The sequence below is a fragment of the Phaseolus vulgaris genome, chromosome 8 (genome assembly GCF_000499845.2).
Source record: "Phaseolus vulgaris cultivar G19833 chromosome 8, P. vulgaris v2.0, whole genome shotgun sequence".
Lineage (NCBI taxonomy): Eukaryota > Viridiplantae > Streptophyta > Magnoliopsida > Fabales > Fabaceae > Phaseolus > Phaseolus vulgaris.
The window spans coordinates 10,014,644-10,040,732 of record NC_023752.2 but is presented as its reverse complement, the minus strand read 5'-3'; the positions used below and the strand labels follow the sequence as shown (position 1 = coordinate 10,040,732).

Here is a 26,089-nt window from a genome sequence, read left to right as displayed (position 1 = left end):
CCCATCTGTTTAACCTTCTTGAGATGAAAACTTCTTTCACCCTAGCCTATTTTTGAAAGATCTTAACCATGTCCATCTCCCAACTCGTGAGGAAAATTTGAGAAGAAGAAAGTGGTATAATCGTTTGAGTATCCATAGTTACCCCTTCTACCTTTACGTCTCTCCATGCTTTGCCGGTGATTCTTTTAGTTTGTCTATGCGTTTGCTACCACCTTTTGGTTTAGAAGGTGGGTTCAAGACCAGAGACTTTGCCAGTGATTTGTTTGCTTTGTCTGTGCCTTTGCTACAACCATTTTTTCCCTCAGGATTTCCTTTCTCGCTCATAACATCTCCTGTGGATACATTAGAAGAATTTTTCTTCCTTTCTTACATGGTTATTTTATGTGGCATTATGCAGTTGGGTATCGTGTGACAGAATAGTCTTCTCGATTTCTTTGATCTTTGAGTCCATAGGCTTCCCTTTAAGAAAATTTGAGTACCACTCAGCAGAGAGCTTAGGTTGCCTCCTTAAGTTTGGATCATTGATATCAACGTAATATAGGCCATAACTTATCTCAAATCCACTCACTAACTCGAATACATCCATGAAGGACCATACAAAGTAACCTTTTACATTCAATTCACTCCTTTAGATGTGTCAAGAATGAAGCAAAATAATAAACAAAAATCAGCTTTCACAAAACAACTATGCACCAGTTTAACTTGGCTTGAAAATGAAAATCAAAGTAAAAGTACCTTAGAGCATCAACCAAACGTCCAATGTATTTTTGCAATAACTTCACCCTCGACCTGTCCTTTAATGATGAATTGTGAGGTGTTCTTTGACCTGCAAACATAAAAATACTTACCCTACAACTATAAAGTAGGATGCTGAATATGACAATAAAAAAGAAACATGGAAGTTTTGAATGATGATTTCAAGAGAAAGACAATGAAGGTTTAGAAAAACAGTTTGGGAATGCAAGGTCAACCTTAAAGTCTACTATGGCAACCATATTGGGATTGCAATTATGACCATGTTTGTCCACAACTTTTCACATAAAGGTCATCATGAGATGTTATCATAGCCTAACTTAAAACCTTCAATACAATACTCTCATGAATTGAAAAATAACCTTACCATTTTCATGTATGTATATTGGTATATTGCCATAAGCTTTCTTTATTGAGTGTAGCACCCCTAGGAAAATATCAGGAGTAATTGGTACCTATAACAACCAGCTGGTTAGTGGAAAATATTCATATTCTTCAAAAAAATAGAAATACAGAGTTCCATGTTCATTCTATGTTACCTCATACGGAGTTGTGTCCTCACTAAGAACTCCTACAACCAGACAAACAACAATTAGCTATTTCAGTTCCAAAAACATAGGAAGGTTGGCTAAACAATTCTCAATTTAAAATATTAAAATTTAAACAGGATTTGTTAATGGTTGATGACATGAACTATGCTATGGATTCATGATCAGATTTATATGTTAATATTTATGTTTGTAGAGACACAAGATTTCATACAGAAGAAATTCCATCAGGGTGAGTGACTGAAGGTCTACAAAAAGTATTAGCAATGTCTGGAAGGGCAAGAAATATTGATTGTTAATCAAATTTGCTGTCCCAAAGAATTAAAAAATTTAAATATTTAACAAAAAGCATATAAATTCAATCATCCAAAGGAAATAGAAAAATCACAAACTATTGACCCACGAACCCTTTAGAACCATAGTTGCTGAAAATCAAATAGCAAGTAATTAAGTAAACTTCCTTGCATGAGAATTTGTTAAGGATGAGATCCCACAGAATAAATAAATATTTATATATGTGTAACTCATTGAAATTCGATATATAATTTGTTATGCAATAAAATTTTGTTAGGGAAAAATCTTATATCATACTTTCACTTTCCACTGCTATATCTGCTATGAAATCTCTATCCTCATTTTGCAGGTTGCCAGGATTGTTCTTAACATAAAATGAGAAGTAAAAGTTTACTCCTAAGAAGTCAATTGAGTTCCTGATCAAATTTGATTCCTCCTTGGTGAAGGAAGGAAGCCTTGAGCCAGCATTCTTTCTCATTGTATCAGGGTAATCTCCGAATGTAATAGGATCCATAAACCTGCAATAAAATCATAGACAAAAGTTTTACTCTGTAGCAATTAATGTATAAATTAAAAGCTATGCCACTTTTTTGATTGGGAAAAATGTCGAATTTTAAAAATCCTTTACTGCAACCTTGTAAGAAATGTAAAATTATTCACGACATTCAGAAATGATCCAAGAGTTTAATCATTGTCAACACATTCTTTAGCTTAACTTACATGCAAGGAAAAGTGGTGTGTGTACTATCACGCTATAAGTTTTTGGGATTGTTGCATAAAGGAAAACATTTGAGCATATAGAAATCTTGTTTCTTCATTTAGTATAGTTCATTTGTTTATTTTTGAAGATCTAGACTTGGTTCTTTGCATTCCCAAAATGAAAATTTGTTGATGTCAACAGGTATTAGAAAGAAGTATCGTGACTATATTGTTACTTACCACCCAATATTGAAGTCTCGGGCCCTTTGAGCAGCCCTTAAATCATCAGGAGAGTTAGTTTTTGGAAGATAACCAAAACAAACGATATTTAACCCAATAATGCCTTGCTGCATGGCCTGCATTCAAAAGAGATTGTTGTCTGAGTAAATAAAATGATGATTAACCATTTCAAAATGACATGATGATGATGATGACCATCTTTAATGATATCCTTCCTGATTATGGTTCAAAATGCCATATAGTAAAGTGGTACATTTGTTAGATAACTTTTACCTGGTATTTCTTCCTATACAGCCTAGCAGCTGAAGCATGTGCTAACAATATATGATGGGCTGCCAAATATGGCTCAGTTGAGGAATTTCCTTTGGAGCAGTTAAATAAAGAGGGAGAACACCGGTGAGGTGCTGACATTCCTACACCATAGCCAAAAAGTGCATACGCATTGGCCTCATTCACTGTAGTCCAGTGCTTAACTCTGTCACCAAATTCTCTAAAGCACACATCTGCATATGCTGTGAAGTCTTCCCTATAAGCATACACATATAAATATGTTAATCACAACAAAAACCATTGCTCAATTTTATAACTGATGTATTTTTTACTATCTCTATCTAGGATAATCAGAGATTTGAAATTTGGGAACTATACACAAGTCTTCGACTAAGGCATCCTTCATATTCATCCTCCAATTTTTGTGGTAAGTCAAGATGGAGCAGCGTAACATGTGGCTGGATTCCTACAAGATGAGGAATTTAACGAAAATAAATACATATAACTTGGAAGAAACTTTCTAAGGAATTAATCAAAATTTATTCTAGTCTTCACAACCATGGCTTATCAGTTCATTGATGAGGTTGTTATAATACTGTAGACCCTTGGGATTCACTCGTCCTCTTCCATCTGGTAATACATGAAACAACAGCATGGAAATAACAGTTTGATCAATGAGACAAAAGTTTATTTGCTTCTAAACAAAATCAAACCAAAGAGTGCCCAATACACACATATATAGAAAACTTTTATTATTTTAGAAAGTGATTTAAGAATGCTCCTAACAATATTTTGAGTGATAACCTGGAATAAGCCTTGACCATGATATGGAAAATCTGTAGCCTTCTAAGCCCATGTCGGCCATGAGCTGAACATCTTCCTGTAGAAAAATCAAGGTATGACATTTTCTCAGAACAGAGAACAAAGTTTTTTAGGTGAATTTAAAGCCAGTGGTGTATATATATATAAGATGCATCCTGTGTGCATGCCTGCATATATACCACAATTTCTTTTGGTTCTCTTGAGAGTGACAGACCTTATATTTGTGATAATGATCACACGCAACATCTCCATCACCTACATTCTCATTCACTGAAAATATATTTTGATAATCAATTATTTGAACAAAAGAATAGCATTAAACACTGGAAAGAAAAATTGATGTCAGGAAATGTGAATAGAAGATACTAACCATTTGTAGCATGAGCGAAGGTGTCCCATATGCTTGGCTTCCTGCCATCTTCATTCGCTGCACCTTCAACCTTTCATATATATGTATACATGGTTTAAGACATAATCAGAAACAGAAAGAAAAGTGTAGGTAGGACAATGAAGTGTGTAGTAGTGAATGGCGATAGATGAAAAGGAATAATGAGAGAGAGTGAAAGAAGAACCTGGTAAGCTGAGGTTGATGCACCAAACACAAATTCTGGAGGAAATTGATCTCTGCGCAAGGCATGAGCAGCAGGGAAAAGTGCTACCAAGAATATTTGTAGAAGTGCAAACACCTTCATCATCAACAGCATACTGTGTGCTTTTGCTTTTCGTTGTGCTTGCTTTGGTAGAGATAAACTCAGCAACATTTACTCTTCTTTTGTCTCTGCTCTACTTCATTAATAAGTAAATTAGCATTGGAGAAAGTGCATTGTGGTCAAACACAATTTGATTGAAAGTAAAGAAAATTTCCTATAACTATATATCAAACTAGTATAAATTTAAAACGAAATAATAACAATAATAATAAGGTTTAATAGTATTTCTATTAATACTTTTTTCATCTGGTTTCACTGTTTTTGATATTGTCAATTTAATTTAATTTTTAAAACAAATTAATATAACATTTTTATGAAATTTATAGTAATGATATGTTATGAGTCAAAATTGCAAAATTAACACGACACAAATAAAAAATGTTACATATAATTGTAGCAAAATCTGTCAAACTTAAATTTGACACAAGAAATTAAAAACATTTAAATTAGAATGAAATTAATTTTTTTATCTAAATAGTGAAAAGAAAGGCTATTAAACCTAGTAATAATAAATAACTAAGTTTATAAGTATTTACGACATAATACTAAATGTCACAGATAATTTTCTTAGAAAAATTTAGAACTAACACATTGAAGGAAATTATACTTTCAACAAAATAGTGTTATTTATTTTATGACCCTTTAATCATCATGTCATGTGATCCTGATCCAGGGATCTAAGATTCTGGGGAAAGAAAATAATAGTTAATTGAATATAGACGTTGGAACTGTGTCAAACTGTTATTATTTTTGAAATTGGAGCAAGCACGTGATAATTTGTTTGCATAATAAATTGCGAAACCTATATAATAAGTTTTTTACAATAGAATAAGGCAATAAGCAACAAAAGAAATTTTTGAATCTGAGAAAGAGAAATGAAATGGGTTCGTATTGACTACAAGAATCTTCGATTAAGCTTTTTAAAAGAATTGTTATCGTCTGTCTCAATTTTTTAAGTATGGCTTATATATTTGGTAAAAACCTTCGCTAAATACCAATTGGTTTTAAGATATTCCGGCAAGCTCACTTAATTCGGTAGACATCAACTTGTATATTATATCCTTAATGTCAATTAGACAAGAATGAGTAAAACCTCATTAAATTCTACGAAGCTCAAGTTAATATATAACATCCATTATTCAATGATAATCCACCCTAAGTATGGGGGACCACTGCTCGTGTATGCCATATTTCTGTATTTAGCAAAATCTAAAACTTTCAAATGATTTTGATGTCATAAACCTTATTCGCTCTGAATTTCAAACGTGTTCTGATTAGTTTGCGTGGCACTATGCAGTGAGGGGTTGTGTGAAAGCACACTGGCATTCTTCTCAGTTTCCTTGGTGATCTTTGTGTCCATAAGCTTCCCTTTCAGAAAATTTGAATACCATTCAGCAGAAAGCTTAGGTTGCCTCCTTAAGTTTGGATCATTCCTATCTACGTAGTATAGACCATAACTTGATTCATATCCAACCAATAACTCGAATGCATCTAAGAAGGACCACACAAAATAGCCTTTCACATTTAATTCACTCCTGTCAATGTGTCAAAAACAGAGGAATAATATACAAAAGTTAGCTTTCCTGACACAATTGGCCATTATTTTTAAATATTGTGCACACCCTTTTAACTTTTCCACTTGAAAATGAAAAAGAGAGTAGAAGTACCTGAGTGCAACAACCAAGCTTCTTATGTATGCATCCAAGTAATTCACCCTCGGCCAGTCGTCTAATGATGAATTATGAGGTGTTTCCTGGCCTGCAGATATAAAATGGCTTACCATATATACCATACAACTACATAATGGGACAGCTGAATATGTTGATAAAAGAAACATGGAACTTTCTAATTCCAAAGGAGATATGCACAGAGCATGTCATGAATTCGAAAATTTCATACCATTTTCGTGTATGTAAATGGGAACATTGCCATATGCATCCCTTAGTGAGTCTAAGAACCCTAGGAAAACTCCTGGAGTAATTGGAACCTAAACAAATTGGCGGGTTAGTGGAAAGTATTGAAGCTACATCCATAAAAGAATATACAAATACATAGACAAGAATAGCACAATGTTGTTGCTATGTTACCACATTGGTAGATGAATCATTCGTATACATTCCTACAACCAGAAAGAGCATTAATTAGTGATTTGACTTCCAAAAAATTGGAGGAACATGGATGACATCACAGACTGATTTCATCTACTAACTAAACATGCAATAACAGGAAGTAGTATTACATTTTACACAGGATTTATTAACCTTTGATGGTGTGGATTATGGTAGTTTAGGGGAAGACTTGAACAGAGAGGTAAGAAATGAAAATGAAATTGTGAATCTGATCCATTTGTGACAGTTAATGTTTGAGAGCACAAAGATTGCATACGGAAGAAATTCCACCAGGAAGTGTCAAGGGAGCACAGGAAGGTCTTTAAAATGTATTAGCAAAAATTTAAGAAGCAAAAAACAACAAAAATTCTAAGATCAACTGTCAAGCATGAAAATACTGGAACACGACTCATTCAATGCTACAGTCTGAAAAAATTAAAATAGCATGTAAATAAGTCCAATTCCATTTATAAGTACATTGATTCATACAATTAAGGACTAGACCTCTGATAATGCAGAAACATTTGTATGTAAGTAACTTGTTGAACCTCAATATAGAATTTATGCAACAAAAATAGGTCACTGAAACAGCATATGACATACTTTCAATTTCAGCAGATATGTCTGCTAGGTAGTCTCTATTGTGCATCAGCAGGCTGCTAGGACTGTTCGAGACATAAAATGAGTAGTAAAAGTTTATTCCTACGAAGTCGATTGAGCCCCTAACCAGATTTGATTCCTTCTGAGTGAAGGAAGGAAGCCTTGAACCAGCATTCTTCTTCATTATATCAGGATAATCTCCAAACGTAAAGGGATTCATAAACCTGCACTTACAAATCGAAGACAAAAGCCCATTGTATCAACTAATGTATAACTGAAAGCTGTGCATTTATTCGCATGAGAAAATTATATTGGATTTTTATAATACCTTAGATGTGATAAACCTAACAATTCTGTGTTCTTGAAGTGGAAACAAACAAAGAGGTTACGAATTGAATCACAGTCAGAACACATTCTTTATTATTTAACTAACTTGCATGGTGTGTGTATTGTCATGCTCAAGTATTAAAAAAATCTTATATGAAGGCATATGTCAAAGGTATATAAATATTGTTTCTTCACTTTACAGTTAATTTATTTGAGGCATTAGAAAGAAATACCATGCACAGATTGTTACTTACCACCCAATGAAGAAGTCTTGGAACCTTTGAGTGGCATTTACATCTTCAGTAGAATTTGTTCGTGGAAGAAGACCAAATGCAAGGAGATTAAACCCAATTAAGCCACGCTGCAAGCCCTGCAATCAAAAGAGATTGTTTTCCGAACTAATTATATGATGATTATCACCATTTCGAAATGACACCGTCATGGTGATCACGTTTAACTCTGTCCTGCAAGGCTATGGTTCAAAATGCAAATAGAAGGCCCTTTGAATGACAGTGGAGTGGAACAGTTGTTACATTATTTTTACCTGATATTTCTTCCTATATACCCTAGCAGCTGAAGCATGTGCTAACAACATATGATGGCCAACCAAATATGGCTCAGTTGAGGAATTTCCTCTGGAACAGTTAGCTATAGGGAAAGAGCACCTCTGAGGTGGCAAGAGTCCTACATCATAGCCAAATGCCGCATGCACGTTGCCCTCATTCAATGTAGTCCAATACCTAACTCTGTCTCCAAATTCTCTAAAACATACATCTGCATATGCTGTGAAGTCTTTCCTACAAACATGTATATAATTTATAAATGTGTCAATCACAATAAAAGCCATTTCTCAATTTCATGATAGATGTATTTTGCACATTCTCTATCTAGGACAACAATGGAACACAACTAGAGACTTGAAGTTGGGGAACCATACACAACTCTTCGGCTAACCCATCCTCCATATTCATCCTCAAGTGCTTGTGGTAGGTCCCAATGGTTTAATGTAACATGTGCTTCAATTCCTACATTATGAAAAAAAAAAGTAAATGTTCATCAGATAACCGGGAAGATCCCCTCTTAGGTGTTTAATCAAACTTTAGGAGAAAAATCTTGTTTTTGTACGAACCATGGCTTATCAATTCATTAATAAAGTTGTTGTAATACTGTAGTCCCTTAGGATTCACTTGTCCTCTCCCTTCTTGTAATAAATGGTAATAAGATGGTCAGAACAGTATGGAATAACAGTTTGATCATGGCAAGTATATTCAACTGGAGTCAGAAATTCATTGCCCCTAAAGCAAGTATGTGTATCTACACAAATTGCTTTTGACGACTTATTTTAGAAATTGATTTAAGAATATCCCTGACAAAAGTTTGACGATCTCACCTGGAATAAGCCTTGACCATGATATGGAAAATCTGTAGGCTTCTAAACCCATGTTGGCCATGAGCTGAACATCTTCCTGCAGGAACTCAAGGTATGCTATTCACTCAGAACAAACTACAAAGTCTTTTCGGGTGAACAACATGAATATAGAGCAGTGGTGAATATAATTCATGTTGTACATATATGTATATATTCAACAGTTTTTTTTGGTTCTCTCTAGATATACTCCAGGATCACTGACCTTATATTTGTGATATTGGTCACATGCAACATCTCCATCACCATCATACATATCCCCTGAAAACATAATTTTTTCTGATGAATATTTCTGATCAAAATAGTAACATTAAACCTTAAAAATAGACCTGATTTCAAAAGAAATGAAGCATTTTATACATGTGAGTGAGAGTATAGGGTAATACCATTTCCAGAATGGGAGAAGGTGTCCCATATGCTTGGCTTCCTGCCATCTTCATTTGCTGCACCTTCAACCTATCAAACCACCCCAATTACAAATTCATAACATATGAATACAAAATGAGCAACAGAATGAGAAGACAAGAACAATGAAGTATTATAGTACTATAAGAGGAGAATAGAAGAACCTGATAAGCTGAAGCTGATGCACCAAAGACAAAGTCAGGAGGGAACTCATCTCTGCTCAGGGCATGAGCACTGGGGTGGACCATCAACAATACTAATTCTATAACTGCAAAAACTTTCAAAATCAAGTCCATAGTCTCTATGCTCTTCTTCTTTATGCCCTTTGCAATGTGTTAGTTTGTTGACAACCAAACACACTTCTTGTGTTGCTGCTTTCTTCTTTGGATTCAATGTTTATGGTTCAGAGTTTTGTGGAAGTTCTTACATACCTATGAGTCCAAAAGCACTTACGGAATTTACAAAGTTGGCCACCACTTTGACTAGCATAGATGGTAGTGGTGTCACGTGGGTTTAAAAGTATAAAAAATGGTTTGCCAAATTCATGGCTTAATGCGTATGTTTGGAGGGACGTGCTCACTACGGCACCTCTGAGTCTAGAGTATGTTGTATGTTCTAGAGTGTTTAATAAAAAATTATCTTTATTACTATTTTCATTTTATTCTTCTCTTGAAAGACTAAAATGATTTTTAAAACAAGAACAGTACAACTAAATTTATTAAAGGCGTAAAAATAAAGAAAAAAGTGATTTTTGACAAAATTTATATGTATTATATTATGGTTAAGTATTTTTATTCTTCAGAAAGACCTTATATAGTTATCATTTCAGAATTTTATTTTACATTAAAATTTTGTTTTTTAATTAAACTAAGTTGTTTAATTCTTATTGAATACATTTTAAACTACATAAAATAATAATATATTGAATGAGGTGACATTTTAAATTGATGGTTGATATTGGGTAACTTTTTACATAAAATATTAATTTGTGCTTCTATTGAAAAAATCTTTTAATATAATATTGGTTTAATAGTTGATTTTCAAAAAGGTGTTTGACGGGTACATAAATTATTTCTTTTTGTCTGTTTTGATAGTGAGATTTGTATGGTCTGGTCCTCAATGATATGATTATTTTCCTTAAATATATTCAAACACCTTAAAAAAATCCACAGAGTATCCTAAAAAGTATACTCTTTTTTAAATATATAATAAAATATAAAAATATTATCAATATTCTATCTAATTATTTACCAACTGGTCTAGTGTTTTCTGGTAGTTTTTTCGAGTTATTTAAGGGTGTGTTTGGATTAGGGGGTGTGGGGGAGTGGAAAGTTGAGGGTGAGTGGGAGTGGAAGTGTGAAGAAAGTGTGAAGAAAGTTGAGGTTGTTTGGATTGGGATATGTTAGAGTGGATGTGTGAAGAAAGTTTATTGGAAATTGTGAATGGTGTGATAGTTGTGAGAGTATTTTAATATATTTTGAATAGTAAAATTTGTAAGATTACAATTTTACCCTTTATATAAAAAAAGAATAAATAATGATTAATCCTATTTCATATTTTAGTTAATTATAATTTTAAATTAAAGTATAATTATATTATTTAACATTTTATTAATTAAGAATTTTTTTTTATTTAAGTTAATTTATTTACATAATTTTAATATTATAAATGATTTTATAAATTATGTTATGTTATATATATACAAATATATATAAAATTAATTTTAATAATAATTTTCATTATTGTGAATAGCAAAATAAATATATTGAAAAAAAATAGAAATTTGGAATATAACATGAAAATTAAGTAGGTGTCAAAATATATAATGTAAAGTCATTACATGAAGAACATAATAATGTTAATTAGAAAAAGAAAAGACATTCCTAGTAATAACATTTGAATCCTTCTTGTGGAGATCTTCAAACGGTTTTCTAGAAGACATATCTTATTCCGTTGTATGATAATAATTTCATCTTTTTCATCGGCAACGTCTTCAATGCACCATTTGAAAAAATTACAGCCTAGAACCATGCCACTTCTAATCTGTTTTGAAGAAAACAATAAAATTGAACAATGAATAAGTTTAAAATAACATTCTTAAGTTTGTTTGAAACCTAATTGAATAAATTTTACCTTGTAGTTGGGACAACCCAAAATTTTTTCCCAGCATTTTTTTGTGTTGTCGCTATTCTCAAAACAGCAAATTGTCCACAATGACAAATAGGATCAACGAAGGCACTTGTGGTCCCAGTAGCATGGGTAAAAGTACCACGTTTTTGCACACTACAACCAGTACAACTAGATGACGACGTGTTGTGATACGTAGACATTAATGACACTTAACCAATGCTGTCGAAGTAATAAGATGGTAAAAAAGTTGCATTAAAAACAATATGATTATGTAAATAAGTAGCATGAAAAGTAGCATAAAACCTTAACAATAACAATGTCAACGTCAAAAATAACAAATACAATTCATCAATGTTCAACATGAAACTTAGAAATAAAAATAACAATGACAATAACATAATAATAACACACTCAATGGCCTTGATGACGTCGAATGTCAGCCAGAGTAACCTCCATTCTGTCCAATCGGGTATTCATTCTTTCCATGCCGGACAAAATCTGATTTAACAATTCCCTTTGAGTGGGGTTTTCCTCCTCAGGTTGACCACCTTCATCATCTTGTGGTGGCAATTCATCCTCTTCATCATCTTCTTCGTTTGCATGTTGTGGTCTACCAAGTTGCCATATGCCATTGACCTGGAATATATTTAATTTTGTCATACTTTTTTTCCCAAAGTAATGATTCCAGCCTAGCATTGTTGCTTGTTCATTGGACAAGTCAAAGCCATACACCTGCAAGATCCTCGTTATCAAATTTGCATATGGGAGAGGCATCTTGTTATCCCGGCATTTGATGATCTATTGCATTATGTAATGAGGCCAATTAATGCGTACATTATTCTTGATTAACCACATCATGAAAATATCTTCATTCAGCAGTTGTGCATAATTGCTTCCTCGAGGGCACAAGATATGCACCCATGTGTAATGCAACAGTCGGTCATTCATGTTCAGACTACCGACATTTTTCAGATTTTGACCTTCAACATCTTCACGAATCATGGTGGATAGTGCTAGTGCTCGATCAAAATTAACTTCCTCAGGGATCGTCCCGGGGGTTAACTTAAGACCGTCATATTGTAGATGAGCAATGGTCATCCAATCCACTTCTTTGATGTGTATCATTTTGCCGCAAATCTCAATGGCAAGGTGACCAGCAGGTGTGAATTTTGCATTTGTATAAAAAACCCTTACCAAATCCTCATAATACGGAAGATTAATTCCGAGGAAAGGTTGTAAACCTTGCCAATTCAGAAGATTTTGGAATTGAAATCCTGGACCAGCAAAAAATGGAGTATGCATCACTTTTGGTGGTAATACTGGTCTTGCGTGAAAGTTCTTTTCAAAAACCACCATTTGACGCCTGGTACTGAAGTATCTTGAATAATCAAGAACTTTTGGAATCCTCGTTGGTGGAGGAGGAACGTCAACATCTTCTGCTGGAGATTTACCCTTACGGGTTCTGTTACGTTTGTGGGATGATGATGCCATCTATAATGCAATTACTACAATAAATAACTAAACAGAAGTTAACATAATATCATAAAGCAATAATATAACAATGACAAAAACCAAAATATTACATTGCAAATGAAAGTAGGAGTTCACAAAACAAAATATTAGATGTCCAATAACTAATACAGACAGTCAAATATTACATACCCAATAAGTAAGAAAGAGAGTCAAATATTACATGTCCAGCTACTAACAAAGACAGTCAAATATTAGATTAATAATAATTAAAGGTAACCCCACGCAGAGATATGACATCAATGCCTAGTCATAAAGCCAAACAATTTTGTCATTCGACGCTCATATGGCATCCCAAATAGTTGCTTAACTCTTCGGGGATGGTCATATAAAAACTCATAGCATTGATCCATGAGTTGTTCATCTTGAATGTTTAGCTCCACGAGCATTGTCCAAATATCAGACTCTGAGTACTGGTACGAGGCATGGCGTCGATGGTGGTGTACATGCTCAGCATATAGGTCGTTTCTTCGTCTAATTTCGGCAGCTATATCTTGAGCTGCCGTTGCCTGTGCACGAGCAATATTAACCAACTGAGAGGCATTTTCATTTCCATCCTTCATTGATGACACGCATTGTTGAAGATTAGTATTCAACATTGCAAATTGTTCATCAATGCCGTACATAGTGGGGCCTTTTCTCTTTGATCCTCGGGATGAGGATGTGCCCGCAGAGCCAGCAGACGGCATAGAAGGAGTGTTTGATGGTGTGTCTGAAGGAGTGTCATCAGATTGGAATTCAGCAGCTGGTGATCGTGGGACGTAGTCATCTGCCTCCTCAAAGTTCGGTGGTTCGGGGATATAATCCATATTATTCTCCCCAAGGTTGACATTGAAATTGGTCATGTCAGGAGGTGAATTCATGTCACGGGCTGTCCTCACCCGACTTCCCGTGGCTCTATCATTAGACCACAACTCCTCCATGAGGTCATAATGGCGAATGGGAGTGAAACGCCATTTTGCCGCAGATGGTTTGGCCTACATACATCTCACATATTAGTATATCATTCGACATGTGAAGTTAAATGTTCATCTTACGTAAAAAAGTACTTATCATTGTACCTTAATCAGCTCACTCCAAACTTCGTCCTCGGCTTCAAAAAGTTTAGTGGTCTGGTTCCATGCGAAACCACTCAATCCACCAAACAAATCATGGATTTCCCTCCACCTGTCCTTCAGGCTTTTCTGCCGGTTCTTCACATTATTTTTCTTAAGACCCGATAAACCAGCCTCATTTAAAGCCATAACTATGTTAGTGTATCCTTGAGTGGTCCAGCTACCATCAATTCTATACCCTTTTCGTACCTCGTCAATCATTGCATTGAGCAAAATTAGGTCCATCTCCGCCGTCCACTTGGTGAACTCTCGATAAGAACCTGATGAATTTGAAGCCACATTTTTTCTGCGATCCATCTAATTTACTTAAATAAAGTTAGGATGACAAACATTGAAAAATGGTAGAAAATAAATTATTTCATTAAATTAATTGTTTACATAATCTTGCCACATTTCGTTTGCTATATCATCCCTAATATCACACCCTATCCTGTAATCATGTTCACGAGCATGGGTGGTGCTTGGTTGGACATCTTGTTCTAACAATTCATTATCTACTTCTTCAAGCAGAGACTGATCATTGTCGACCCCGCGTAGAAAGTTATGCAGAATACAACAAGCTAAAACAATTTTTGTCATGGTATCCACATCATAATGTGGCTCAGTCCCACTGGCTATAATTGGAAAACGTTTTTTAAGCACCCCAAAGGTTCTCTCAATAACATTCCTAAGTGATGAATGTCGATGATTAAACAACTCTTTTGCATTTTGTGGTCCTCTTCGCGAATATTCTTTCAAATGGTATCTGACCCCGCGATAAGGTGTTATTACATTTCGTTTTAACATAAAACCTGCATCACCAAGATAGTATTTTCCTACAAAGATTGTGGAAAACTGGGTTAGTATATATTACTAAAACCTTTTAATTTTTCTGCACACCCAATCCCCTATAACTAACCTTCTGGAATAACCAAAGGATCGCCTCGTACCAAAGCATCTTTCAATATCCTTGAATCGGAGGCAGTTCCTTCCCAACCGGCTAAGACATATGTGAACTTCATGTCAAAGTCACAGGCTGCAAATATGTTTTGGGTTGGCCAATCTTTTCTCCCTCGAAAACGAGGCGCATCAGCACGTGCAACCTTAGCACGTACATGACTCCCATCTATGGCCCCTAAACAATCCTAATGTAAACAAAAATTCATAACTTTAATTAACCACAACCTAAAGAAGACATTACACATAATTTGAAGTAATGTTTTTATCAACAAACCTTAAAGTAGGGGAAAAATCGACTGTTGTTAAGGATGTGTGGTTCTACAACCGTTCCATTTGGTTGAATTAAAAATTCCCCCTCCAACCTTAAAATGGCACTCAAAACATTATGAAAGTGACGGGAAACTGTTTCTCCAGACCGATGGAAAAAGAATGACACACTTCGATTCTTCACATTATGCCCAATAATGTGAAGAAATTTCGCTACTTGTTCTTCCACGGTTGATCGATATGCATCTTTAACAAGTCCAGTTCCCCGTATTCGTTCACATAATTTAATGAAAGCTTCTGGTCCCATGCGAATAATGTGACGAGACTGTTCAGTGTGAACCAAGTACTCCATCAATTCTTGTCTGCGACGCTCTTTTTGTGGTTGGGAGTCACTGATACAGTTGCTTGTAGTAGGCATTGTGCGTAACAATTTCAATCCAAAGGCAATCATACAAAGAATCATGACTGATGCACCTTCATTATTTTTTTTTATTTGTTCTTCGATTTGTGAAATTAAGTTCATGTTCGCCGCAACAAGATCGTCATAAATTGCAACTGTTTCCTCAAAGTGTACCATCTCTGCCTCGTCATAATTTCTTTCCGAATTCATACCGAACGCAGTTACCGTATCGGTGTAAAAGTACACCAATACAGTTACCCTAAAACGTACTTTTAATTAATTTTAATAAAAAAATTAATCAAAATTACTATATCATTCAATAACATTATTTAATCAAACAACAAATAAATATAAACAAATAAAATAAAATAAAAACCTAAAATTTCTATTTCTACTTCTAATTTTCTTTGCAATAATTTATTATCAATCTAAAATAAACTTTTTTTTACTTTTTAAATTAGTATAACATTTTTTTTTAACATTTAATTCTAACACCAATAATTTATGTCAAATACAAATAAATAAAAAAACCTCAAAATGATATTTCTACTTTAAATTTTTACTGTTTTTTTAATTAATACAACATTTTTATAATGTTTTCTATTATAACATTAATAAATTATGTTTAATCTACAAAAATAAAAACCCTATCAAAATATTTTTAAAATTTTAATTCCATTCTGTAAAAAAAAAAAAATTATATCTGTTTCATAAACAATTCATTTTGGAATAAATAATTATTTTCTACATTTATAATTAAAATATCAATTAAAAATAGCACTTCTAAAATATCAATTACTTTTTAAAAAACCTACAAATTAAAAATTTCTATTTCCACTTGTACAAATATTCATTTTAAATACATTTATTTTTATCTTTCTAATAATTTATTTACAATCTAAAATAATATTAACTACAGATTATTAACTACTTTTTAAGAAACCTACAAATTACACATTTGACATTATTCCACTTCTAAAAATATTCATTTTAAATACATTTATTTTTTTCTTATAACAATTAAATCTTATAACAAAAATTACAAAAACATTTTTTTTAATCTTTTCAACTAATAACATTAATAATTTATGTCCAATTAAAAAAAAAATTAACCATACAGACTACAAATATACATTTAAAAAAATTATCTATTCTCTTATAAACAATTAAATTAAATGTTAAATAAAATTAACTTTGTATATTTATTATTATACAATATTTCAGTTTTCTTATACAATATTTATTAACTTTGTATATTTATTATTATACAATATCTATTCTCTTATTAACAATATTTATCTTAAATTTTTCACTTTTCTTTAATGACAACAACTTTTTTTGTTTGATTTAATTATAACATTAATAATTTATGTTTAATATAATAAAAAACATAAAATTTACAAATTTCTGTATACATTCTCTAAATAATTCATTTGATAGAAATAAATTTTTTTCTTAAATGTTAAAAAATTAATAACTATCTACAAAAATTAAAACAATAAATCAACTGAAAAAATTAATTTAATTAACTAAACTCCTTAACATATTTAATTAACTATCTAGTAACAACTTAACATAATTAACTAAACTAAACTCTAAAAAAATTATATTACAACAACAGCCTTAACATAATAAACTAAAATAAATTCTAAACAAATTATATTACAAAACCATAATCATAAATATAAAACACAAATTAAATAAAATAATTTTACATAAAAAAAATTAAAACCTGAAGATAAGCACTCAACAACAGCAACAACAGCAATAGGATGCCTTATAGGAAGATCAACACACCTGAAAATACCAGAAAACAAATAAATTAACAAACAATTTTATTTCAAAAATTCAAGAACATAATCGATTATGGCATCACTTACACAGAGAGGATAATCGATTATCAATGCATAATCGATTATGCTGATAGGCTAAAAAGACCATAATCGATTATCCCAAACACATAATCGATTATGTCCCGTTTCACACACATCACATAATCGACTATCAAAGCATAATCGATTATGCTGATAGGCTAAAAAAGACCATAATCGATTATCCCAAACAGATAATCGATTATCACCCATTTTACACACTATACATAATCGATTATCCCTCGAAAAATTTGCAGATTCCACCATAATCGATTATTTTGCCTGTGATATTTGACCCATAATCGATTAACCGTTGAATGAAACATATGAACTCACCTCAGATGAACCCACAGATGAACCAGATGAAGGCACAGATGAACCCAGAGATGAACACACCACTTTCAGATGAATAACCTCTACGTTAATGAAGCCCCTAACACACACAATCACTTACGAATCTCTCCAACTACACACTCTATGCTTCGCTCTGCTCTTCGCTTATCTGTGAATTGTTTCACTCAGAAGCAACGTTTATAAAGAAAAACCAGGAACCTCACACACCTACCTCTCACCCACTTCATTCATGAGGTCTCAAACTTTAAGGTGGTCAATAGATTCCTGAACCAAGTCAGGAATCTCTTGCTGTGCACTTCGCATCTTGCTGTTCACTTGGCATGCATGCAGAGGCATGTGCTTCTTGAATCCAGCAACAAAAAAGCAAAAAAGTGAGGGCAAGATTGGAAATGGGTCGTGATGATTTGGCACTTCCAATGCACAGTGACACTTTCTCTTCACCTTTCAGAAGAAACCAAATTCGCTCAACTTTCTCTTTCGCTGCACTCTCACCCGCTGCAAACCATGGAACCAAATGGGGTGCTGTTGTGACTTCCGTCGTCGACAACAGTAGCACCCCTGGATCCAAACACACCCTAAATCTTAAAAAATCCTTTATCCAACTCACTGCTTTTAACTGTCATAAATAATTCTAAAGAAACTTCATCCACATATTTCCTCACAAATTTTAATCTCTAAAATGTATTAATATTTAATAAAAAATATTACTACCAATGTCAATAAATTTTTAAATGAAAATTACATAAATAAATACATTTTTTTTAAATAGTTACACATAGAAATAAGTCTAATTTTAAAATACTACTTCCGGTCTTTAAAACAATAGAAATCATGATTCATTAACGATTTTACAATTAAATAAATTTTTATTAAAAATTTAGAAATTGTTCATCACTAATTAGTACTTGACTTAAGCTTTTTTTCTTGTATTAATGTTATAGGAATTTGTTAAGTGTATTTCTCTTATTCCTTTTGTAATTAAAAAGGACAATCTTCTTATTAATTTTATAGATAAATATAATTAAAAATTTAAATACTATAATAATCATTTAAATAAAAATTATAGTAAAAAGTGTTTGAGGATAATTATTATTTATTATATGTAGTTTTATAAACAATAAAGTTAATAAAATGGATTATATGATAAGGGTAATATTAAAAAAATGTGTACATTTAAAATGGCTACAAAATGATTGGGAAAAGAAATCCTCTTTATTAATTGAAAATACATATACCCTTACAATAATTTGTCACACCATTTTCTCATGATAATGAAAAATAATATTTATAATAATTATCAAAAATTAAAAATATTATTAAATTTTTAAAAAAATATTTATAAAAAATAATTATAAAATAAATTATTTTTATAATTTTATCATAATTAATTTAGTTGTCATAGATAATTAATTGAGTTTAATTTTTTTTTATCCAAATAGTAAAATATTACGGATTTTTGTACACTCTAAAAGTAGTTAAAAAAGAAGAATTTCCATAGTTAAAAATAATAATGTCCATATTAAAGATTTACGTTATGATATCATTGATGTAACATGTAACATACAATATGTTCTCTTCCTTAGTTTATGTCATTGATGTTGTTGCTTAGTTTGTGTCATTGATGTAGGATGTCTCATTAATGTTTTTAAGATGAGTTATGTCATGTATTCTCATGTTTTATGCTCTTTTCTCTTTGAAAACATCTCAGATTGACGAATCTATAATATTTCTAGATTGTTTAATCTAAGATAACATTATTCATCGAGCAATCCGAAGAAAAAAAAAGTTGAATTTTTTTAATTTAAACTATTAAATTCAAAAGCCTATTCTAAATCATATAATTCATAAAGCCTAATCTAGAATGCATTTCAGATTACGTAATTTAGAATAATTTTTAAATTGTGCAATGTATAATGTATTTTTAATTGAGAAAAATGTATCAAAGATTATAAAATGCATTTTTATGTTTATTTTATTTGAAATTGATGTCTCTGAGATAATGGACGATGACAGGTATTGAATTATTTTATGTTTAGGTTGTCCATTAAACTAAAGGTTTAAGTTATTGAATACAGTCAAACATTCTCATGTCAAACAAATAAACAATAAATAAAAATATTAATGAGTAAAGACAATCAAATCAAATGTGTTTCCTTAAAAATTATTTAATTAAATAAAAATGAAATTTGTGTTTCGTAAGGTAATACACCATTTGACGAAAAATCAGTTCAGAGCAACTTTAATTATTAAAAGCTGTTTCAAAATTATCGGATGCCTACAGTACTGTCTTCTCCATGATAAAATATCAATGTTACATCTGAAATGACAATTGCTAAAAGAATCTCTTGAGAATGAAATAAATTGTATTAGTATATATATTTTTTAACAGTAATGTTTCAATATATAATTTATAAATGATGTTATAAAAAAAATTATTCTTGTCATTTCATAAACTGATACAAATTTTAAGATAAAAAAATATTATCAATATATATTATTTTTTTAAAAATGTTATTTGATAAGTTAAAGACATTAATTTATAATTTTTTAACGTCCTCTTTCGAAGACCTACATTTTTTTTTCTATTTTTAGCTGTTGAAATATAAAATAATTCGAACTTATTTTTTCAAGATAAGATCTAATCTACACGTGTCAAGCAAGCGTAATTTCACATACATAAAGAAAATAGTTATATAGGTGAATTGACATATGAGCTTTGACCAAACTCAAAAGAATGAGAATAAATCAAATTAAAAGAGATAAAAAGCTGAATCCCAAGAAAGCAATATCCTTATCATTTGTGTTTCATGGTCAAAACATAAAAAGAGAAGAGAGATGCAGTAAGAAGAAAAGCATGGAGAGAAGAGGTTGATGATGAAGGTTTTAGCAGTTATAGAATTAGTACTTCTCATAGTACACCATTGTGCTCATGCCTTGAGCAGAGACCAGTTCCCTCCTGATTTTGTATTTGGTGCATCAACCTCAGCTTATCAGGTTCTTCTCTTGCCTTCCCCTCTTTTTATATCCTACAATAATTAGAGATTAAAGTATTTATAAGTGGAGACAAACTTAAAGTATCTCACACAAACATCATCTTATAAGTTGATTTTATGAAATTGTGTTAAGTCAATTTTTTAATATAGTATCAGAGTCATTTTATACTCTTCTTGTGATTCTTTGCTGAATTTGTTGATATGTTATGAATTTGTAATTGGCGTGATGTGAAAGATTGAAGGTGCAGCAAATGAAGATGGCAGGAAGCCAAGCACATGGGACACTTTCTCTCATTCTGGAAATGGTACTGCCCTCTACTCAGTATTCTCATATATACTAGTTACAACATGCTTCATTTCTTTATTAAATATATTTTTTTAAGGTTTATTGCTATTATTTTCTTCATACAAATTTAATGCAAAATTATGTTCAGGGAAAATGTATGCAGGTGATGGAGATGTTGCATGTGATCATTATCACAAATATAAGGTCAGTGACCCTGGAGTGCAAGTGTATGCATAAAGAACCAAAAGAAATTGTTGTATATATGCATCTTACATGCACCACTTGCTTTAAATTCTTGTTCAACTAAAAAGACTTTATAGTTTGTTTTGAGCTAATATCCTACTCTGATTCTCCTGCAGGAAGATGTTAAGCTCATGGCCAACATGGGCTTAGAAGGCTACAGATTTTCCATATCATGGTCAAGGCTTATTCCAGGTGTTCATTAAACTGCTGTCAGGGGTACTCTTATACTAATGTCTAAAATAAAATGTGAAAAAGTAAATTGTATTAGATACACGCAATTGGTTTAATTTAAGGGCAATGAGTCTCTGAGTCCAATTGAATATCGTTTCCTGCATCAAACATTATTTCCATGTTCTGACCTTGTTTGAGTGTATTACCATTACCAGATGGAAGAGGACCAGTGAATCCCAAGGGACTACTGTTTTACAGCAACCTTATTAATGAATTGATCAGCAATGGTTCTTCTGAAGACTAGATTTTCCTCTTAGATTTGATTAACACGTAAGAGGTTCTTCCAAGTTATCTAATAAATATATTTTTGTTCTATGATTTCTTTTAACGTAGGAATAGAAGCACATGTTACATTAAACCATTTCGACCTACCACAAGCACTTGAGGATGAATATGGAGGATGGGTTAGTCGAAGAGTTGTGTATGGTTCTCAAACTTCAAGTCTCTAGTTGTGTTACAGTCTTGTCCTAGATAGAGATTGTGTAAATTAAATCTGGCATGAAATGAGAAATGGTATAACATATTTATATATGTATGTTTGTAGGAAAGACTTCACAAAATATGCAGAAGTGTGCTTTAGAGAATTTGGAGACAGAGTTAAGTATTGGACTACTCTGAATGAGGCCAATGTGAATGTAGTACTGGGCTATGATTTAGGAGTCATGCAACCTCAGAGGTGTTCTCCTTCCCCTTTAACGAACTGTTCCAGAGGAAATTCCTCAACTGAGCCATATTTGGCTGCCCATCATATGTTGTTAGCACACGGTTCAGCTGCTAGGGTATATAGGGAGAAATACCAGGTAAAAATTATGTATCAAATGCCCCATTCTAGCCACTCTACTATGTCATTCATTTGGCCTTCTATTTGCATTTTAAACCATAATCAATGTAAGGTGATGATCATGGTGATGATCATGATGATGATCATGATGATGATTTTTGGTAATGGTGATAAGATAGTTTAATTTATTCAATAAACCATTCTTTTTCTGGATGCAGGGCATGCAGCATGGATTAATTGGGTTTAATCTCCTTCTTCTTGGTTTTCTTCCTCAAACAAATTCTACTGAAGATATAATGGCCGTTCAGAGGGTCCAAGACTTCTCCATCGGGTGGTAAGTAACAATCTAGCCATTGTTGACATCAATAAATTTGCATCTTGGGATTGCAAAGGAGCATCATTTCAAAATGTTTTAGTAAAGGATTTTTGTAAAATCCAACATAGTTTTCCCAAACAAATAAATGTTTGAATTATACATTGTACAGTTGGTTTTGTAGTGCAGCTTTATGAATCCCTTTATATTTGGAGATTACCCAGATATAATGAAAAAGAATGCTGGCTCAAGGCTTCCTTCCTTCACTCAAAAGGAATCAAATCTGGTCAAGGGCTCAATCGATTTCTTAGGAATAAACTTTTACTTTTCACTTTATGTTAAGGACAGTCCAGGAAACCTGCAGAAGGAGAACAGGGATTGCCTAGAAGATGTAGCAGCAAAATTTCAATGTATGTCACAAGCTGTTTCCCTGACCCATTTTTATTGCATAACCAATTCAATATCTAGGCTGAACAAAAATGTTTCTTTATTGTGAGAGGTACTATCCTACAGTTTAAGAATCAAGATACTTCTTATGAATGGAATTGGACTTATTGACATGCTATTTTATATTTTGTGGAAATGAATCAGCTGATTATTGCTCTTTCTGGTTGCAGTGTATCTTCCAAATGATATAACTATACCTGAGGTAATAGCAGGAACATGGTGCTATTCCACTCTCTATGTATTCCTTTCTTTTAAAGATTTAGCAATAATACAATCCACTAACCAGCTGATGGGTTTAGGTGCCAATTACTCCCAATGTTTTCCTAAGGACGTTAGACTCACTAAGGAGCACTTATGGCAATATTCCAATTTTCATACAAGAAAATGGTATGGCAATTTTCCAATTGGCATTCAGAAGTTCCATAATTGATGCGTTTTTCAGCACAGTCATCTGTCCTATGTAGTTGTATGGTAAGCCGTTTTAGCTTTGCAGGCCAACAAACAGCTCATAATTCATCATTAAATGACTGGTCCAGGGTGAATTACTTGCATGCATACATTGGAAGCATTGTTGATGCACTGAGGTACTTCTACTTTTATTTTCATTTTCAAGAGTTACAAAAGCTGATTTTTGTTTATTCTTTTTCCTTTCTATTCGACACATTGACAGGAGTGGATTAAACGTAAAGGGTTATTTTGTATGGTCCTTCATGGATACATTCGAGATTGTGGGTGGATATGAATTAAGTTATGGTCTATATTACGTAGATATGAATGATACAAACTTAAGGAGGCAACCTAAGCTTTCTGCTGAATGGTACTCAAATTTTCTGAAAGGGAAGCTTATGGACCCAAAGATCACCAAGGAAACTGAGAAGAATGCTAGTGTGCTTTCACACAATCCCTGGCTGCATAGTGCTACTTGAACTAATCAGAACAAGTTTAGAATTCAGAGCGAATAATAAAAGGCTTATGATGTCAAAAATTATAATGTATAAATAATTTTTATCAGTTGTGACTCTGACTGACATTTGACTATTTGCATTGAGGGCTAATGAAAAAAAGCTCAATTTATATTTCGCTTTAACTTTATTACGAAGTGGACTTTAAGCCTAACTCAACCCCACAAAATCGGCTCGAAAATAAATCTGATACCATGGTTATGATTTCTAAACTTGAAATGAGGTGGAAAACCATGTTCTTTATAACATGTATCAATGGTATGCCTTGTCTTTCCACAATGACTGCAAATTTTGGCAGTATAGTCTCTTTCATAGTTTCCTCTTCCGTATCCACCACCTCTGCCATAGATGGTAGCATTGTTTTCATAACCTCCTTTGCTAGTAGCAATTATTGTCTTGGATTGATCACTAAAAATTTGTCTCTCTTGTCGTCTAACGAGAGAGCAAACTCTATTCAATGATGGATTATTTGATGAACTAACATGGTAAGGTGAACAAAAATCTTGTAAGGGATCAACAATTTCACCCAAGGGTAAATGTAGCAACCAGATCTCTAATCAGAGTTCTGATACCATATTACGAAGTGGACTTTAAGCCTAACTCAACCCCACAAAACCGGCTCGAAAATGGCTCTGATACCATATTATAAAATAGAACAGAGATGAACAAAAGAGTAAAAGGGAGACAAATTATATGAGAATGAATATCTCTAATATTATATGTTGAGATCAAAACAAATAGTCTGAATATATACAAGCAGTACATTCATTCTAGGTTTTGCTAAAGAAAAAAATAATCAATCAAATAAATACTAGAATCATAACAAGACAAAACAAAATAAAGGTTATTTACCTCTATAGAGAAACAACTAATTATTATAAAAGACACAATTAATATTAAGATCCTTCTAGCGAATGTTTGTTGGGCTTACCAGGTCACCCGCTATCGGGCTGTTATCGAACCATCCATAATATGTTATCTCACGCACGAGTTGTCACTCTTGGCGTGAGGGTATGTTGGAGATCCCACATCGACTAGAGATTAGAACAATTCATTGTATATAAGAGGGTGCAAACCTTATCTCATGAGTTGGTTATATGGGGTTGAGTTAAGCTTAAAGTTCACTTTGTAATAAATTTATATTTATATTTGAAATTTTGTTTTATTTTTCTTTTGCTTTCTCAATTTATATTTCATTTTATTATAAAGAGTTGACATTTATAGTTCTAATAATTACTAAGGATATGTAGATTATAGTAATAAAGGGTCTATTTTTTTTATAGATTTATTGTTCACAAGCAAAGATATCAAGGTATATCTCTTATTTGGATTCATGGTTTTGTGGAGAAGAGAATGAGAAGATATAAGTGTGAAGAGTAAATTTTTTTCTCCCCTTAAAATGAAGAGAACCAAAGATAAAGTAAGTTCATATTTTTTTCCAAATTTATCTTATTTTACTTTAGGGTTTCACATTTTTTTTTTCATTTTTCATTAGTAAAAAGTAGACTTCATTATAAATATTAGTTATTAATTAAATTTAACTAACACAAATATTTTAATAAAATAAAATAATTATAATAAAATAAAATAAAATTTTAATATAAAAATATATTGTTATTTATAATAAACAAATTATATAAAATTATTATTATTATAAATATAATAATATCATTTATATTTAATATAAAAGGATTTTTTAAATTTATGAATATTTAAATTATTTATTTCTATATAACAATTTACAATTTTTACATATATATACAAAATTTTACATGTAAATTATTTTTTGTCAAGTAACTCATATTTTTCTAAAATTAATTATTCAACTATATCAAATTATACTACTAATAACTTTAATTCATCAAAAAAATTTAGACAAAAAGACCTAATACTTTTTATTATATTTTTTAATAATAAGGATAAATTTATAATTTTATATGTAATAGTCTCACAAGCATCACAAACTTTAATAAATATTCATCCACACACCCATTTTCTTTATATTTTCCATTTTACTCTCTTCAA

The 26,089-nt window shown here is 32.0% G+C and overlaps 3 protein-coding genes across 6 annotated transcripts; 1 reads left to right on the top strand and 2 right to left on the bottom strand.

The window, feature by feature from the left end:
- Positions 1-349: 349 nt before the first annotated feature.
- Positions 350-4,472, bottom strand: LOC137825497 (beta-glucosidase 11-like). Its single transcript, XM_068631170.1, has 13 exons — positions 4,199-4,472; positions 3,997-4,066; positions 3,841-3,896; positions 3,609-3,684; positions 3,363-3,434; positions 3,183-3,270; positions 2,808-3,060; positions 2,535-2,650; positions 1,893-2,113; positions 1,293-1,324; positions 1,121-1,208; positions 736-826; positions 350-626 (listed from the first exon to the last, which is right to left on the bottom strand). The coding sequence occupies exons 1-13, from the start codon at positions 4,385-4,387 to the stop codon at positions 380-382; spliced, it is 1,599 nt and encodes a 532-aa protein (XP_068487271.1). The 5' UTR covers positions 4,388-4,472; the 3' UTR covers positions 350-379.
- Positions 4,473-5,363: 891 nt separating this feature from the next.
- LOC137825498 (beta-glucosidase 11-like) lies at positions 5,364-9,801 on the bottom strand. 2 transcript variants are annotated; one of them, XM_068631171.1, is made up of 13 exons: positions 9,367-9,801; positions 9,184-9,253; positions 9,003-9,058; positions 8,762-8,837; positions 8,501-8,572; positions 8,309-8,396; positions 7,916-8,168; positions 7,626-7,741; positions 7,048-7,268; positions 6,424-6,455; positions 6,236-6,323; positions 6,004-6,094; positions 5,364-5,871 (listed from the first exon to the last, which is right to left on the bottom strand). In XM_068631171.1, the coding sequence occupies exons 1-13, from the start codon at positions 9,496-9,498 to the stop codon at positions 5,580-5,582; spliced, it is 1,587 nt and encodes a 528-aa protein (XP_068487272.1). In that variant the 5' UTR covers positions 9,499-9,801; the 3' UTR covers positions 5,364-5,579. The 2 variants fall into 2 exon arrangements, with proteins under 2 accessions (XP_068487272.1, XP_068487273.1); XM_068631172.1 differs by having other exon boundaries at positions 8,501-8,569; positions 9,367-9,725.
- Positions 9,802-20,526: 10,725 nt separating this feature from the next.
- LOC137825496 (beta-glucosidase 11-like) lies at positions 20,527-24,189 on the top strand. Of its 3 annotated transcripts, none has more exons than XM_068631169.1 (13): positions 20,527-20,802; positions 21,037-21,106; positions 21,236-21,291; positions 21,447-21,522; positions 21,717-21,788; positions 21,895-21,982; positions 22,106-22,361; positions 22,561-22,676; positions 23,004-23,065; positions 23,273-23,304; positions 23,402-23,489; positions 23,596-23,686; positions 23,773-24,189. In XM_068631169.1, exons 1-13 carry the CDS (start codon positions 20,680-20,682, stop codon positions 24,026-24,028), a joined length of 1,386 nt encoding a protein of 461 aa, XP_068487270.1. In that variant the 5' UTR covers positions 20,527-20,679; the 3' UTR covers positions 24,029-24,189. The 3 variants fall into 3 exon arrangements, with proteins under 3 accessions (XP_068487270.1, XP_068487268.1, XP_068487269.1); XM_068631167.1 differs by having other exon boundaries at positions 22,845-23,065; XM_068631168.1 differs by having other exon boundaries at positions 20,531-20,802; positions 21,251-21,291; positions 22,845-23,065.
- The last annotated feature ends 1,900 nt before the right edge of the window (positions 24,190-26,089 follow it).